A 13,644-nucleotide genomic window follows, 5' to 3' on the forward strand; every position below is an offset into this window, starting at 1 on the left:
CAGACTGAGGCAGAACAGACCTCCTTCTTCCCTCACCCGGCTCTGACCCGGCCAGTCTGAACAGACACCAAGGCCAGACAATTGTTTGGGTTTGGGGGCAAGGGGGCTTATTATGCTGGCGGCGCTGAGGGGCTGGCAGGGAGGACATACGAGGGTGGGGGTGGCCCCAAGCCCTAATCCCTGTAATCAGCGCTGTGGGCAGAGATGATGACAAGCCTGGTTTCTGCAGGCGCCAAGGTCACCTGGGTTGGCACCCCCAGCCTTCCCCTGCCTGGCTTGTCTCCACCATGAGGCCTTCCAGAATCTTCTCTCCCCAGCAGGCAGCCCCTCCCCAAGACCAGCATCTCCTGCTCCCCTCTACCCCGGCTCTTCTGCCTCTGCGTCAACCCTGAGGCCCCCCTGAATTGAGGAAGGAAGAGTCCAGACTTTGTAGGCGGAGGCATTACTTTATTCAGGCGGGGATGAGCCAGATGGGGCCACAACATGGCAGGTCTATGGGGGGGTCAGGACACAGGAGCACCCCCTCACCCTCATTAGCCACCAGCCAACCATCTCATGAGGGTGTAGGGAGGAAGGGCAGAGCTGGTAAGCCCTGGCACATGGAACACCACAGCCCCTCCCTTTGGAAGGGCCGCTGAGCCCTGTTCTTTTCCAGCTAATGGGATGGGAGGAAAGGAGCTGCGGTGGAAAGGAGGGGCTAGTCCTTCAGGTTCAGTTGGCTTCAGCCCCACGGGACAGTGCAGGCAGGCTGTCCCCGCTATGCAGAGGCCAGGGGGCTGGCAGCTATTCCCGGAGTCTCCACGCTTGGACCGGGCCCCTTTGCCACACCCGTTTCCCCCTGGCCAACCGGGCCTCTGGGATAGAAACCACAGGTCAAGAGAGTGCAGGTTAAGGGTGCAGCCCCGAGCAGGGAGGGGGTTGGGGACGCCCCTCCACCCAATGCCTCCGTGTAGGAGAGCTCTCTCTAGTCCTCCCCTGAGGACCAGGAGTCTCCATCACCTTCTCTCTGACTGAACTTCAGGAACTGGCCTTGGCCCAGGTGAAGAGGAGCCCCTGCCCATGGGGCCTTCAGGGAAGCCCCCTCCTCCTCTGAGGGGCTCCCTCGGTCCCCCCCAGCAGCCCCCGGTTTCCCCTGGCCTCCCCCCTCGGACTGCTCCAGCCCGTTCACCACGCCCCCATTCACGCGCTCCAGCTCTTCCTTCAGGCTGGGGCCTGGGCCACCACCATCAAGGGTGTCCTCCACCCCGCTGAGGGTCCCCAGAGGGCCAGGGACCTGGTCCTCCGTCTCCAGGGGAGCAGCATCAGACTCTTCCTCTGAGCCTGAGGCCTCAGTGCTGTTCTGGGACTCGGTCTCCAGGGCAGTCACGGGGGCGTCGGCTGCCGCACCCCTTGGGCCATCGTCCCAGGGGACACTGACACCCATGGTCTCAGACCCCAGGAGGTGCCCTCCCTGAGGGCCGCTCAGGGCGGGGAGGCTGCCCACAGAGGGCCCTGGCCCCCAATGCCCTGGCCCTGGCTCCCTCCCCTCTTCTTCATCTTCTTCCTCACCCTCCTCCCCGCTCTCTTCCTCATCTGCAAATCCGTCAGATTCACCATCACGATCCCAGGCTGCAGGCTCCAGGAGCAGCTGGGGCACTTGGCTCAGAGGTTCTTCCCCATCCCCCGGGACCCCGGGAAGGAGAGAAGCCTCAGTCCCCAGGTCCTCAAACTCTTCCGACAGCTCAGAATCATGGCCACGTTCCTCCTCCTCAGCTCCCTCCTCTTCTTCCTCCTCTGAGGGCTGGGCCCCAAGGCTCTTGGAGGCTGGGACCACAGGACCCCAGCCTTCTTTTCTGGGCTCCCCTTGAGGGGAGGGCCTCTGCTCTCCAGGCAGGTCCCACTTGGGGGAAGCGGGGGACCTGAGGTAGAGGCCTAGGGGAGTGGAGTCAGGAAGGGTCTCCCCTAGCTCATCCGCCTCGCTCTCTTCTCTGCTCTCCTCCCCTTCCTCCTGGAGGCCCTCAGGGATCCCCCCAGAGCCCAGATCCTCCTGCTCACCTCCTGCCTTTCCCAGGACCTCAGCCCTGCCCTCCAGCCCCCAGCTGGCTTCTTGGTTCCCCTCAGCCAGGGGCTGGGGCCCAGGGGCATCTTCAGGGATTAGGCTGGGCGAGCAGGACTCAGTGGGCCTCAGACTGGGGGGCCCCAGCAGTGGTTTGGCATCCTCCTCAGCTCCCTCTGACCCCAGGGGCCTGCGCTGGAGGGTATCACTTCCCTCGTGAGACCACAAGGTCTCAGCTGAGACTGGCTCCTCTGTTTTCCCAAGGGCCCCAGATTCTGACTCCTCCCAGTCCCTAGGAGTCTCCAGCGGGTCTCTGCTCTTCCCTGACTCAGGCTCCAGAGTGCCTGCCTCCTCCAGCTCCTTTCTGGGCCCTTCCAAGCCCTGTACCTTCTTTGCTGCCACACCTCCCTCCCCCAGGGGTGGCTCCATCACCTCCTCTCTGGCCAGGCCACCTGGGTCCTCCAGCTTTACTGCCTCCTGCTCGGGTCCCCGTTCCACTCCCTCAGACCTGCCCATGGCCCTCTCTAACTCCAAGGTGACCTCTGGGGAGGCTCGGCCACCCCCTGGGGCCACATCCTCATCTTCCAACTCGGGCTCCATCACCTCTGACATTCCCTGGGCAGCCGGGAGGCCCAGGGCCCCCACCTGCTCTGGCTGCTCCTCAGGGTCCTGGAGGCCCACAGCGCCTCCTGCCCCTCCGGCACCCTCAGCTGGGAGCCTCTGCTCTTTGGGCTCAGGGCTGCCTGGCTGCCCCTCACCTGGGCCCCAGGCCTCACCTGTGGCTGTCAGCTGCAGCTGCCCCTGCTCCACCACCTCCCCCTCCCCAGGGGAGCTATCCAGTTCTTTCAGTTCCAGCTCTGCCCCATCCCCACTGTCCACTCCAGCCCTCCCCGGGGGCTGCTCCTGATCCAGTTCTTGGTCCCCCTGCATTGCATCTCCCCACTTCTGCTGCTGTGCAGAGAGTGGCAGCTCCTGCCCCTGCTCCTCCAGGGGCCTCAGTGACGCCTGACTCTCTTCCTGCTCCACGTCCTCTTCCTCTTCCAAGTGCCTTAGACTTCCCTTGTCGGCCTCCTCTAGAGACTGCAAATTCTCCACATTCCACTCTGCCAGAGAGCCCAGTGACTCTTGATTCTCCTTCTCTGGGGGTCTCAGTGTCTCATGGTTCCCTTCCACAGACCCCAGTGGCTCTTGACTTTCCTTTTCTAGAGGTTTCAGTATTTCCAGGTTTTCCTCTTCTGTAGGCTTTAGTGGTTCTGGAGTCTCTGTTTCTAAAGACCTCACTGCCTCTGTACTCTTTTCATTTAGGGACCTCAATAACTCTTGATTCTCTTTTTCAAGAGGTCTAACTATCTCCTGATCTTTTCCAAGAGACTTTAGTGTCTCTGGTTTCACTTTTTCTAGAGGGCTCAATGTCATCTGGCCTTCTTCTTCTAGAGATCTCATTGCCTCCTGGTCTTCTAGAGATCTCAGTAATTCCTGTTTTTCTTCTTCTGGAGGTCTCATCACCTCCTGTTTTTCTTTTTCTAGAGACCTCAGCGGCTCCTGGTTTTCTTCTTCTAGAGGTCTCATTGCCTCGTGGTCTTCTAGAGACCTTAGTGACTCCTGTTTTTCTTTTTCTAGAGGTCTCACTGTCTCCTGGTCTTCTAAAGCTCTCATTTCCTCCTGGTCTTCTTCTAGAGACATCAGCGGCTCCTGTTTTTCTTCTTCTGGAGGTCTCGTCGCCTCCTGTTTTTCTTTTTCTAGAGACCTCAGCGGCTCCTGGTTTTCTTCTTCTAGAGGTCTCATTGCCTCCTGGTCTTCTAGAGACCTCAGCGGCTCCTGGTTTTCTTCTTCTAGAGGTCTCATTGCCTCCTGGTCTTCTAGAGACCTCTGTGACTCCTCTTTTTCTTTTTCTAGAGACCTCAGCAGCTCCTGGTTTTCTTCTTCTAGAGGTCTCACTGCCTCCTGGTCTTCTTCTAGAGACCTCAGTGGCTCCTGGTCTTCTTTTTCTAGAGACCTCAGCAGCTCCTGGTCTTCTCTTTCTGGAGGTCTCACTGCCTCCTGGTCTTCTTCTAAAGAACTCAGGGACTCTGGTTTGTCTCTTTCTAGAGGTCTCAAAGCCTCATGATTCTCATCTTCTGGAGCCCGCAGGGATTCATGATTCTCTTTCCCTAGCGGTCTTGACGTCTCCTGGTCTTCTTCTTCTAGAGACCTCAGTGGCTCCTGATTCTCTTTGGCTAGGAGTCTCAGTGTTCCCTGGTTCTCTACTTCTTGACATCTCAGTGGCTCTTGACTCTCCTTTTCTAGAGTTCTCAATGACTCAGCGTTCTCCTCTTCTAAAGACCTCACTAATTCTTGATTTTCCTTTCCTGGATATAAGAATGTCTCTACATTAACTTCAAGAGACCTCATTATTTCTTGATTCTCCTTTCCTAGAGATGGCAATGTCTGTGGATCCTCTTTTCCTATAGGCTTAAGTAGTTCTAGAGTTTCTTTTTCTAGAGATCTCATTACCTCTGTTTCCTTTCCTTCTAAAGACTTCAATAATTCTTGATTCTCCTTTTCTAGTATTTTTAGTGTTTCTAAGTTCTCTTCTTCCAAAGACCTCAGAGATTCCAGATTCTCCTTCTCTAGAGATCTTATAGTCTCATGGCTCTGTTTTTCCAGTGGAATCGATGGCTTTTGAATCTCTTCTTCCAGAGAGTTCAGAGCTTCTTTTTCCAAAGGGCCCTGGGCATCTTGGATTTCTTTCACGTCCAGACCCGCCTCTTCTTGACATGTTTCCTGCTGCAAGCTGCTCACTGCTTTGGCCTCTACCACTGTTTCTTTCTCTGTCAGCCCCCAGAGTTGGCCTTCATCTTCCTCCTGGGATCTGCTGGACTCTCTAGATGCACTGGGTTCTCCATCTTTGGTCTCTAGACTGGAGTGGTCAGGGCTGAGGGCTGGAGCCAGGGAGGCATGATCTTCAGGGGACTGGCTTGGACTGGGCTCTTGTTGCTGGCCCCCAGGCTCCTCTGGTCCTGGCAGGACGCTGGCGGGGATGGCCACCTTGGCTTCAGCCCACATGACTTCTGGCACCTGTTGCCTCCCAACTCGTGGTTGGGGCAGAGACACAGGGGCATCCTGGGCTCTGATCTCGGCATCTACAGCAGGGCAGGGAGCCTGAGGGGTGGGTGGGATGGGGGTGCTGGCTGAGGTCGGGGTGCGAGCCTGAAGGAATTCCTGGCTCTTCAGAAAGGTTGGCACAGGTGTTTCAAGGGTACCAGGCAAAGGTGAGGAGAGGGGAGTAGGGCTCAGGACAGAAAGCAGAGGTCCCGGACGCCGGCCCTCTGGGGTCCCAGGGAAATGTAGCTCCAGCTTAGGGTCTGGAAAGGCAAAGAGGGGGAAATGGTGTCAGGACAGATCAGCTGGGATGGGGAGGAGTACCCTGACCCTGCTCCTGCCTTTTTTGGGCTGGGCTAAGAGCATGCTCATTGATGTTAGGGGCCATGGGGTCAAGAATTAGGCTTTCCTGCTTCTCATCTCAAAAAATAAATCGCTCTGGGGTATGAAGAGGAAGCAAAGGTAAAGTTCTGGGGGAAACCTGGCCCCTCCTCTTACCCAGAAAGCTGAGGGAAGCCTTGGAACCGCTTGCAGGTGTCTGCAGCCGTGAGTTCTCAGCCTCTAGGAGGGTCCTGGGGACGAAGGAAGAAAAGCCGGGTCAGCCCTCTGCCCACAGGCCAGCAGGCCAGCCAGCCAGGGGGAAGTCACAGGCCCCGCCTGGCAGGCCTCCTCCTCACTTTCACCACTATCACACAAAAGCCACAATGGGGTTGTGCTTGGCTCTGCCCATGAAATCACATGGTCACACCCACAGATAGCACACACTTGCTCACACAGAGTCACACACTTATTTGAACACACAGCTGGACTCACAGACACACAAGCGGTTCCCACACAGTCGACACAGTGTACACACACCCCCACACAGCGCTTAGACTAGTCCCCTCCCCATCCCAGGCCTATGACCTCATCCTCTGGGTGGGGGGCCGATTCTCATGCTAATTGCTGCCTTTGTCCACACCGCCATCTGGAGGGTCTGAGGAGGGGGCTTCCCTGGGGAAGTGGGAATTCTCAGGCCGTTCCCATGGGATAGGCTCCCCCCTCCTCCTCCTCCTCCTCCCCCAGGGCCCCCAGAGCTGGTTACAGACAAAAACAAAAGAATTCAGCTCCCTCTCTCCAAATCCTTTTCATGCCTCAAAACCCAGGTTAAGCCTGCCCAGACCTTTCCCCTCAGTGGTTTGACAAGGGGTCAAGGCTCTTATCTGGGGATCTCTAAGTAGTCTGGATCCCAAGCCTTTCAGGGCAATGAAGGTCTTTGTGTCCACGCCCCTGCCTTAGTGTCCCATGGGGACTAAGAAGGCGGGGACCAGTTGCAGGGAAGGAGGACTGATCAAATCAACAAGTTATCCGAACATCTATCGGCTCTGTGCTCTTCTTCATCATCTCTGAGTCTGGTTAGCATTTTCTCGGTTCTTCCTGCTGTAGCACCGAGCTGCTCTCTGATCTCTGTGGAGGTGGAGCCCCTTCCTTCTCATCCTTGGAGCCTCACTGACTTTCCTCCTCTGGACCCTGCCTCCCCTCCCCTCCTGAGCTTTTTCCGGGGCCCCTGCTTTTGTTCGTCAGTGGATTCTCGGGGCATTGTCTTCATAGGCTCTCCAGCCCTGGCCCCACCCTTCGGGCTTGCAGTACGCAATCCTTCACCATGGCAAAGCCCCTTCCTTCCTCAGGTTCCATCAGTGGGGCCTTGGCTAACCAGATCAGTTTCCCAGGCGAGACTGTGGGTTTGCCCAAGGCCACAGAGCCAGAGAAGCAGCACTTCCTTGGTCTCAACCTTTCCTGAGCCAACAGGGTATGGTCAGTAGATGGGCTGGGCAAGGCCAAGGCCAAGGGCACCAAGGCTTGATAGGAGTCAGGCCCCTGGACATTCAGGATGGAAGGGACTTTGGTTGTCACCTAGCCCATCTCCCATCCTCCAGACCGGGAGACTGAGGCCCAGGTCAGGTGGCAAGTCGGTGCCACCAGCCCACACCTGCGGTTCCTCCTTCCTGAGGCTGCTCAAGGACATCACCCTCTTGGTGTGAGTGTGCACACACAGGGACTGGGCTTTTCAGCCCCTTGGGGGTAATGTTCTGGATGCAGATGACCTCTAGGTGTCCAGCCTTCTCTTTCGAGGCTGTCCCACTCAGCTATATCACCGCTCCTTGGAGGGTCTCCTGGGCACAGGATACTTCTCTGGTCTTAAACCCACAGGAGAGCAGGTGGGCTTAGGTGGAAGGGATCAGCCTAGGGTCACAGGACCAAGTGGTGGCAGAGCCCCCACCCCACCCATGGCTCTGGGCCCCTTCAGGCGAGGAGTCTGCCCCCACATAGACTTGTGCATCTGTGCATCCCCATGGGTCAGGGTCAGGCTCTACCTGTATGTGGCCACCTCCAGGCTGAGGGACATCTTGAGGTGTGCCAGCTGCTGCCGACCTTCCAGGACCTGGGCGATTTGGCTCTGGAGGCCTTGTTTCTCCTGCTCCAGGGCCTCCACGGCCAGCTGCAGAGCAACCCAGAGGTAGTCAGTGAAGGGGAGGGCTCCTTCCCCCTCACTCACCTCCATCCCCCTTGGCTGCTGCAGCAGCAGCTTCGCTTCCTGATTAACTTCTCCGCAGAGCAGATTCCTGCCTCCCCTACCCCACTCCCTGCCCAGAAAACCCCCTTCTGGAGCCTCTGCAAAGGGCCCCTCTCAGTCCTATCCCACGGCCTGGCTCCTCCTCTGAGGATGCTGATTAAATGGTAGCACATGCGGCTCAGAATTCAACTCCCACAGGAAGGGGGAGGTGAGGGAGGAGAGGAGATGGGTTACAGAGAGTAGGAGAAGGGGGAAAAGTGGAAGCAGAAGGAAAAACGATTAATCAACAGGCCTGGAGCCTGCAGGACTGGAAGCCAAACCGCCGGGGTCCCAGCCACTGTCTCCCGCTCCCCACCCTCGGCCCCGCCCCCTCCACTTCCCACACGTTCTCATGTTCTGGAATCTTTCTCCTCTGAAGGGGGAGTGGGGGATAGTGAGACCTCTGTCTGGGCCAGGCAGGAGGCTGTTTTCTCAGCTGCTGGTCACATCTGCGCAGTGTGAGGGGGAGCAGCTGTCCCAGGCCTCTGGAATGTACTCAGGAGCTGAAGAGCCCTGACAAGGGAGAAGGGGCTGGTGGCCCCTCATCCAGGGCCCCTCACCCTCTCCTGCCAGGGGGAGGAGGGCTGTTGAGAACTTGGAGACTGAGAGGCCAAATCCTGAGCATCTTCTGAGTGATAGCAGAGCCTAGGGAGGGGCCCAGGGGCCATCAGGGTGGGAGGGTGCCATTCAGACAGGGAGGAGACTGCTACAACGTCTTGGGCCTTTCGGCCCTTCGAGGTGTGCTTTGAGAGGAATCTGAACCTCCAACCCTGCACTAGCCAGAGTTGTGAGAGTCCAGGCTGGCGGCACCAGGCATGGTTTTCTAAAAAGTGGCCCCTAAATCTACAGCCACCCCCACTGCCCACTCCCCTTCCCAGGTCTCTGAACCCCAAAAGGACTTCCTGAAGCCTTGTCTTGCCCAGTCCCCGCCCCCGGCTTCCTCACCTGGAACTGCTCAGTGGTCCGCAGCCGCTCCTGCCAGCGGCCCTCCAGCCTCTGCTCCAGCGCGGCCCTGCGCTCCTGAAGGCCGCTGCGCTCTGCCTGGAGTTGCTGCAGCTCCAGGCGACCCTCGCGGGCGCCCTGCATCGCGTGGCCCAGCCGCTCGCGGGCCTGGCCCAGCGACGTCTCCATGTGCGCCACGCGTTCCTGGTAGCCGCGCACTGCCCCACGCCACGCCTCGCCCAGCCGCTGAGCCAGCTCCTCCACCTCGGGGGCTGGCGCGGGGGGACCCCGGGGCGGAGCGGGGCCGCGGGGGGCGCAGGCAGCCTGCGCGTTCAGGCCGGCGCGCTCCTCCTCGTGCGCCACGCGCAGAGCCTCCAGCTCGCGCTCCAGCTCCGCAGCCTGGGTGCTCAGCCAGGCCTGGGCGCATTTCTCGGCCTCGACCGCACGCCGGCTGCGGGCCACCTCCTCCGCGGTCCGCTCCCGGGCCAGCCGCAGCTGCTGGCACCGACTCGCCACGCCCTCCACCTCTTCTGCCAGGTTGTCGCGCGCCACCTCGGCCGCGTGCTTCTCCCGCCAGCGCTGGTCGACGAGGGCCCGTAGGGCCGCCAGCTCGTCGTCGGCACGAGCCCTCCAGGAGGTGTCCCCGGCCTGTGCCCGGAGACCCCCGAGCTCCGCGCTGAGCAGCTCATTCTGCTCTTCTAGCGCCTTGACCCGGGCCAGGTAGGCCTCCAGGCGCCGGTTGAGCTCCCACATCTGAAAAGATTCCTCCCCCAGGCAGCCCTCCATCCTGCTCGTCTGACCCACCGAAGGTGGAGAGACTCGGAGCACCAGGAGAAGCCAGCAGCTCTCAAAGCTTTGGGGACGGAAGGGAAAAGACGCGGATGGGGACAATGACGGGGCGGGGCGAGGAGCAACCGGAGCGACTGGGAGTCGGGAGTGGGAGCGAGCCTATTCATACTCCCGCCAGCCTGGCGGGAAAAGGGGCGGGACACAGCTCTTAACCCCTTAGGGTTCAGAGCGACGGCGGCAGCCTCTGTCCCTGCCGCCCCGGGGTACTGTAGAGCGGAACCAAGGGAAAATCCATGCCGGGAAAATCCGATCCGATGGCGGTGGCTTTCAGGCGAAGGAGGGCGTGAGACAAGGTCATCAACCCAGATAAAAGGAGATAATACACAGAACTGAGCCTGTGGAAGGGATGCCAGGGATTTAGGCCTGCGAGGGGGTGCGAGTCTGTTACTCAGGGCATCCAAGAAAAGTGTCACTGAATTCTTCTCGGACTCAGTTTCTTGATCCATAAAATGGGAGCGCTGATGGAACTCTCATGGGACGGCTGAAAGGATAGATGTGGCCATGTTTTTCCTAAATAGCAAAGACTCACCCTCCTGAAATACTGGAAGAAGGCTGCATTGAAGACAGAGGTCAGAAAACACATTGCCTGGAAAGCACCAAGTATGTGCTATTGGGAGGCACCGCGGATGCACGCACACCCCATTTCCTCAGTCTCCATCAGGAAACGAAGGAGCAGGCAAAAGGGTGTTCTTTCCATTATTCACCTCATCCTTTCTACTCCTCTTTCATATAACCTGAAGTTCATATACCCACCTTTTTGGTAATGAAACCCCACCTCTCACTCTCAGTTCTCGGGGGTCGGTGGGGGGGGGGGTAGTGGGAAGGACACTCCAGCCCGTCCTCGGTGACAGGAATTTTTGTGCAGAGGGCGCCCCCTGGTGGCTCTCAGACTGTGCCAAGACGAAGAAGCAGAAAGAGGCATCTCTTAGTCACAAGGCGTCCAAATTTATCCAGCCTTTGGAATGTGCCAAATCATGTTCTAACATTTTATTTACGTTATCTGACTGAATCCTCAAAACATCCCTTTGAGAGCTCCACAGTTCAGGAGACAAAGAGCTCACTGAGGGCGGGAGTAGCTGGGAAGGCCTTCTGGAGGAGGGGAGGTCCTTGAACTGGGTAGTGAAGGAGGTGGGATTTGGGGCTTGTAAAGGGGAACCAGCGTCAGAGGGGGAGAGCGGAGAATAATGAGATTCCTTGAAGGGGGAAGGAATTTCTGCTCATGTGCATCCAATTTAGCTCGAAACCTACTCTGTGTCAGCAGTCTGTTCCACCCCTGGAGGAGCTCATGATTTGCTAACGGGAGGGCAACAATGGTGGTGGGGGTAACCAATAAGGTTGTCATAATACTTAGCATCCGAGGAGTCCACGGAGACCCAGGGGAGCACAGAGGGTGGAGAAGGTTTTCTGAGAAGGGAGCACAGCAGGATCAATGACCTGGAGGCTATCCCATTAGGCCAAGTGGAGTTTGAATTCACTGGTCCACTGGAATGCAGAGGGCAGCGGACATGGTGTGGGGGGCTGAGGCATCTCCACCCCCACATTACCTCACCAATCCTGCCGTTCGGTTTGGGCTGAGGCCTCCCGAGGGTTGTACCCAGGAATGCTGACTTGGAGTCTCTCCTTCCCTTTTCACTTCTTGGCTATTCAGGGAGAGATGATACTTGAGATCCCTGGGATCCATGAAGGGGTCCCCTGGAGACATTGGAGTGGCAGGGCTGTGGAGACTTTCTCTCCTGGGCCCCTCACTGTCACCCACAGGCGAGATGTTTGGCACTGTGTCTCATGCAGAGAGCCCTGGGTCTGACTTTTACACTTTCTAGCTGATTGACCTTAGGCAAATCACGTAGGTTCTCCAACTGAGCCTCAGTTCACCTATGTTATAAAGGAGGTTAATATTTATCCATATCCAGGTGTTTGTTCTGAGGATCAAACAAGATCAGGTACAGGGAGGTCTTTGTACAAAAAGCCTTGAAAGCCATCAAGCTAGAGCATACCTTTCCCGTGAGCCACTCTTGTGAGTTTGGAGAGTCTTGGGAACCAGAGATGATCTGAAATGCTGGAGATGAGCGGGATGTTGATTTTCCCGAGGCAGGAGAAGGTGGGTCCCACAACCACAGCTGGTGGAGCTGACACCAAGACCCAGCCAGTTCTAAACAGAGAACTACTACTTGATGTGATGAGAAGCTGAGGAAAATGAGGCCCTCTATGGGCCAGGAGCAGAGAAGGCAATGGCACTCCACTCCAGTACTTTTGCCTGGAAAATCCCATGGACGGAGGAGCCTGGTAGGCTGCAGTCCATGGGGTCGATAGAGCCGGACACGACTGAGCGACTTCACTTTCACTTTTCACTTTCATGCATTGGAGAAGGAAATGGCAACCCACTCCAGTGTTCTTACCTGGAGAACCCCAGGGACGGGGGAGCCTGGTGGGCTGCCGTCTATGGGGTCGCACAGAGTCGGACACAACTGAAGCAACTTAGCAGCAGCAGCAGCAGCATGGGCCAGGAGACGCTCAATGGATGCAAGGTGGGCCAGGTGTCTTCTCCTTCCCCGGGGCTGGGAGGCGGGGTTGCACTGTTACTGTGACTTTTGTGAGGCCTTTGCCTGCACTTTTTATGTCCCTGGGCCCAGGACACACAGGCTACCTGATTCTACAGTGAGTGGATACAAAGTTCATTAGTCGAACAAATGGGACCTAATTAAACTTAAAAGCTTTTGCACAGTAAACCATAAACAAGATGAAAAGACCCTCAGAATGGGAGAAAATATTTGCAAGTGAAGCAACTGACAAGAGATTAATCTCCAAAATATGCAAACAGCTCATGCAGCTCAATATCAAAAGCAAATGACCCGATGAAAAAATGGGTGGAAGATGTGAATAGATATTTCTCCAAAGAAGACATCTACATGGCCCAAAACACATGTGACAAGATGCTCAACATCACTAATTATTAGAGAAACGCAAATCAAAACTACCATGAGGTATCACCTCACAGTGGTCAGAATGGGCATCATCAAAAAATCTACAGAACAAATAAGTGCCGGAGAGAGTGTGAAGAAAGGGGAACCCTCTTAAACTGTTGGTGGAAATGTAAATTGGTACCACCGTTATGGAGAACAGTATGGAGGTTCCTCAAAAACCTAAAAACAGAACTCCCACATCAGCCAGCAATTCCACTCCTGGGGCTATACCTGGAGAAAACCATAATTCAAAAAGACACATGGAGGGGACTCCCCTGGTGGTCCACCTGCCAATGTAGGGGACATGGATTCCATCCCTGGTTGGGGAAGATTCCACATGCCGCAGAGCAATTAAGCCACAAATACTGAGACCACACTCTGGAGCCCATACTCCGCAACAAGAGAAGCCACCACAGTAAGAAGCCCATAAGAAAGAGTAGGCCCTGCTCCCTGGAACAGGAGAAAGTCCACACGCAGCGGTGAAGACCCAGCCCACCCAAAAGTAAATAAATAAATAAAAATTGTAAAAATATACATGAACCCCAGTGTTCACTGCAGCACTGTTTACAATAGCCAGGACTTGGAAGCAACCTATATGTCTATCTGGAGAAGGCAATGGCAACCCACTCCAGTATTCTTGCCTGGAAAATCCCACAGACGGAGGAGCCTAGTAGGCTACAGTCCCTGGGGTCGCAAAGAGTCAGACACGACTGAGTGACTTCACTTCACTTCACTTCACTAATATGTCTATCAACAGAGGAATGGATAAAGAGGATGTGGTACATATATACAATGGAATGTTGAGGGCTTCCCCGGTGGTTCAGATGGTAAAGAATCTGCCTGCAATGCAGGACACCTGGATGTGGTACATATATACAATAGAATACTACTCAGCCATAAAAAGGAATGAAGTTACACCGTTTGCAGAGACATGGAAGGATCTAGAGACTCACACTGAGTGAAGTAAGTCAGAAAGAGAAAAACAAATATTGTTTAATATCACTTATACGTGGAATCTAGAGAAATGATACAGATGAACTTATCTGCAAAGCAGAAATAGAGACACAGCTACAGAGAGCAAATTTATGGATATCAAAGGGGGAAAAGGGGGGATGAATTGGGAGGTTGGGGTTGGCATACGTACAGTACTATCTACTAGTTCAGTTCAGTTCAGTCGCTCAGTC

General features: G+C 56.2%; 1 protein-coding gene across 1 annotated transcript; it reads right to left on the bottom strand.

Moving 5' to 3' along the window:
• Positions 1–426: 426 nt before the first annotated feature.
• On the bottom strand, positions 427–9,576 carry NES (nestin). The gene is made up of 4 exons (XM_086393374.1): positions 8,655–9,576; positions 7,471–7,595; positions 5,615–5,688; positions 427–5,379 (listed from the first exon to the last, which is right to left on the bottom strand). The coding sequence occupies exons 1-4, from the start codon at positions 9,435–9,437 to the stop codon at positions 965–967; spliced, it is 5,397 nt and encodes a 1,798-aa protein (XP_086249500.1). The 5' UTR covers positions 9,438–9,576; the 3' UTR covers positions 427–964.
• Positions 9,577–13,644: the final 4,068 nt, after the last annotated feature.

Source organism: Bos grunniens, chromosome 3 (genome assembly GCF_055505025.1).
Source record: "Bos grunniens cultivar Pamir isolate PY7600 chromosome 3, Bosgru_T2T1.0, whole genome shotgun sequence".
Taxonomy (NCBI): Eukaryota; Metazoa; Chordata; class Mammalia; order Artiodactyla; family Bovidae; genus Bos; species Bos grunniens.

Coding starts and splice junctions, on each gene's coding strand:
- NES (XM_086393374.1), bottom strand. CDS start 9,437: ATGGAGGGCTGCCTGGGGGAGGAATCTTTTCAGATGTGGGAGCTCAAC. Junction 7,596..8,654: donor GGACCACTGAGCAGTTCCAG/GTGAGGAAGCCG, acceptor GTTGCTCTGCAG/CTGGCCGTGGAGGCCCTGGA. Junction 5,689..7,470: donor CTGGAGGTGGCCACATACAG/GTAGAGCCTGAC, acceptor CTTCGTCCCCAG/GACCCTCCTAGAGGCTGAGA.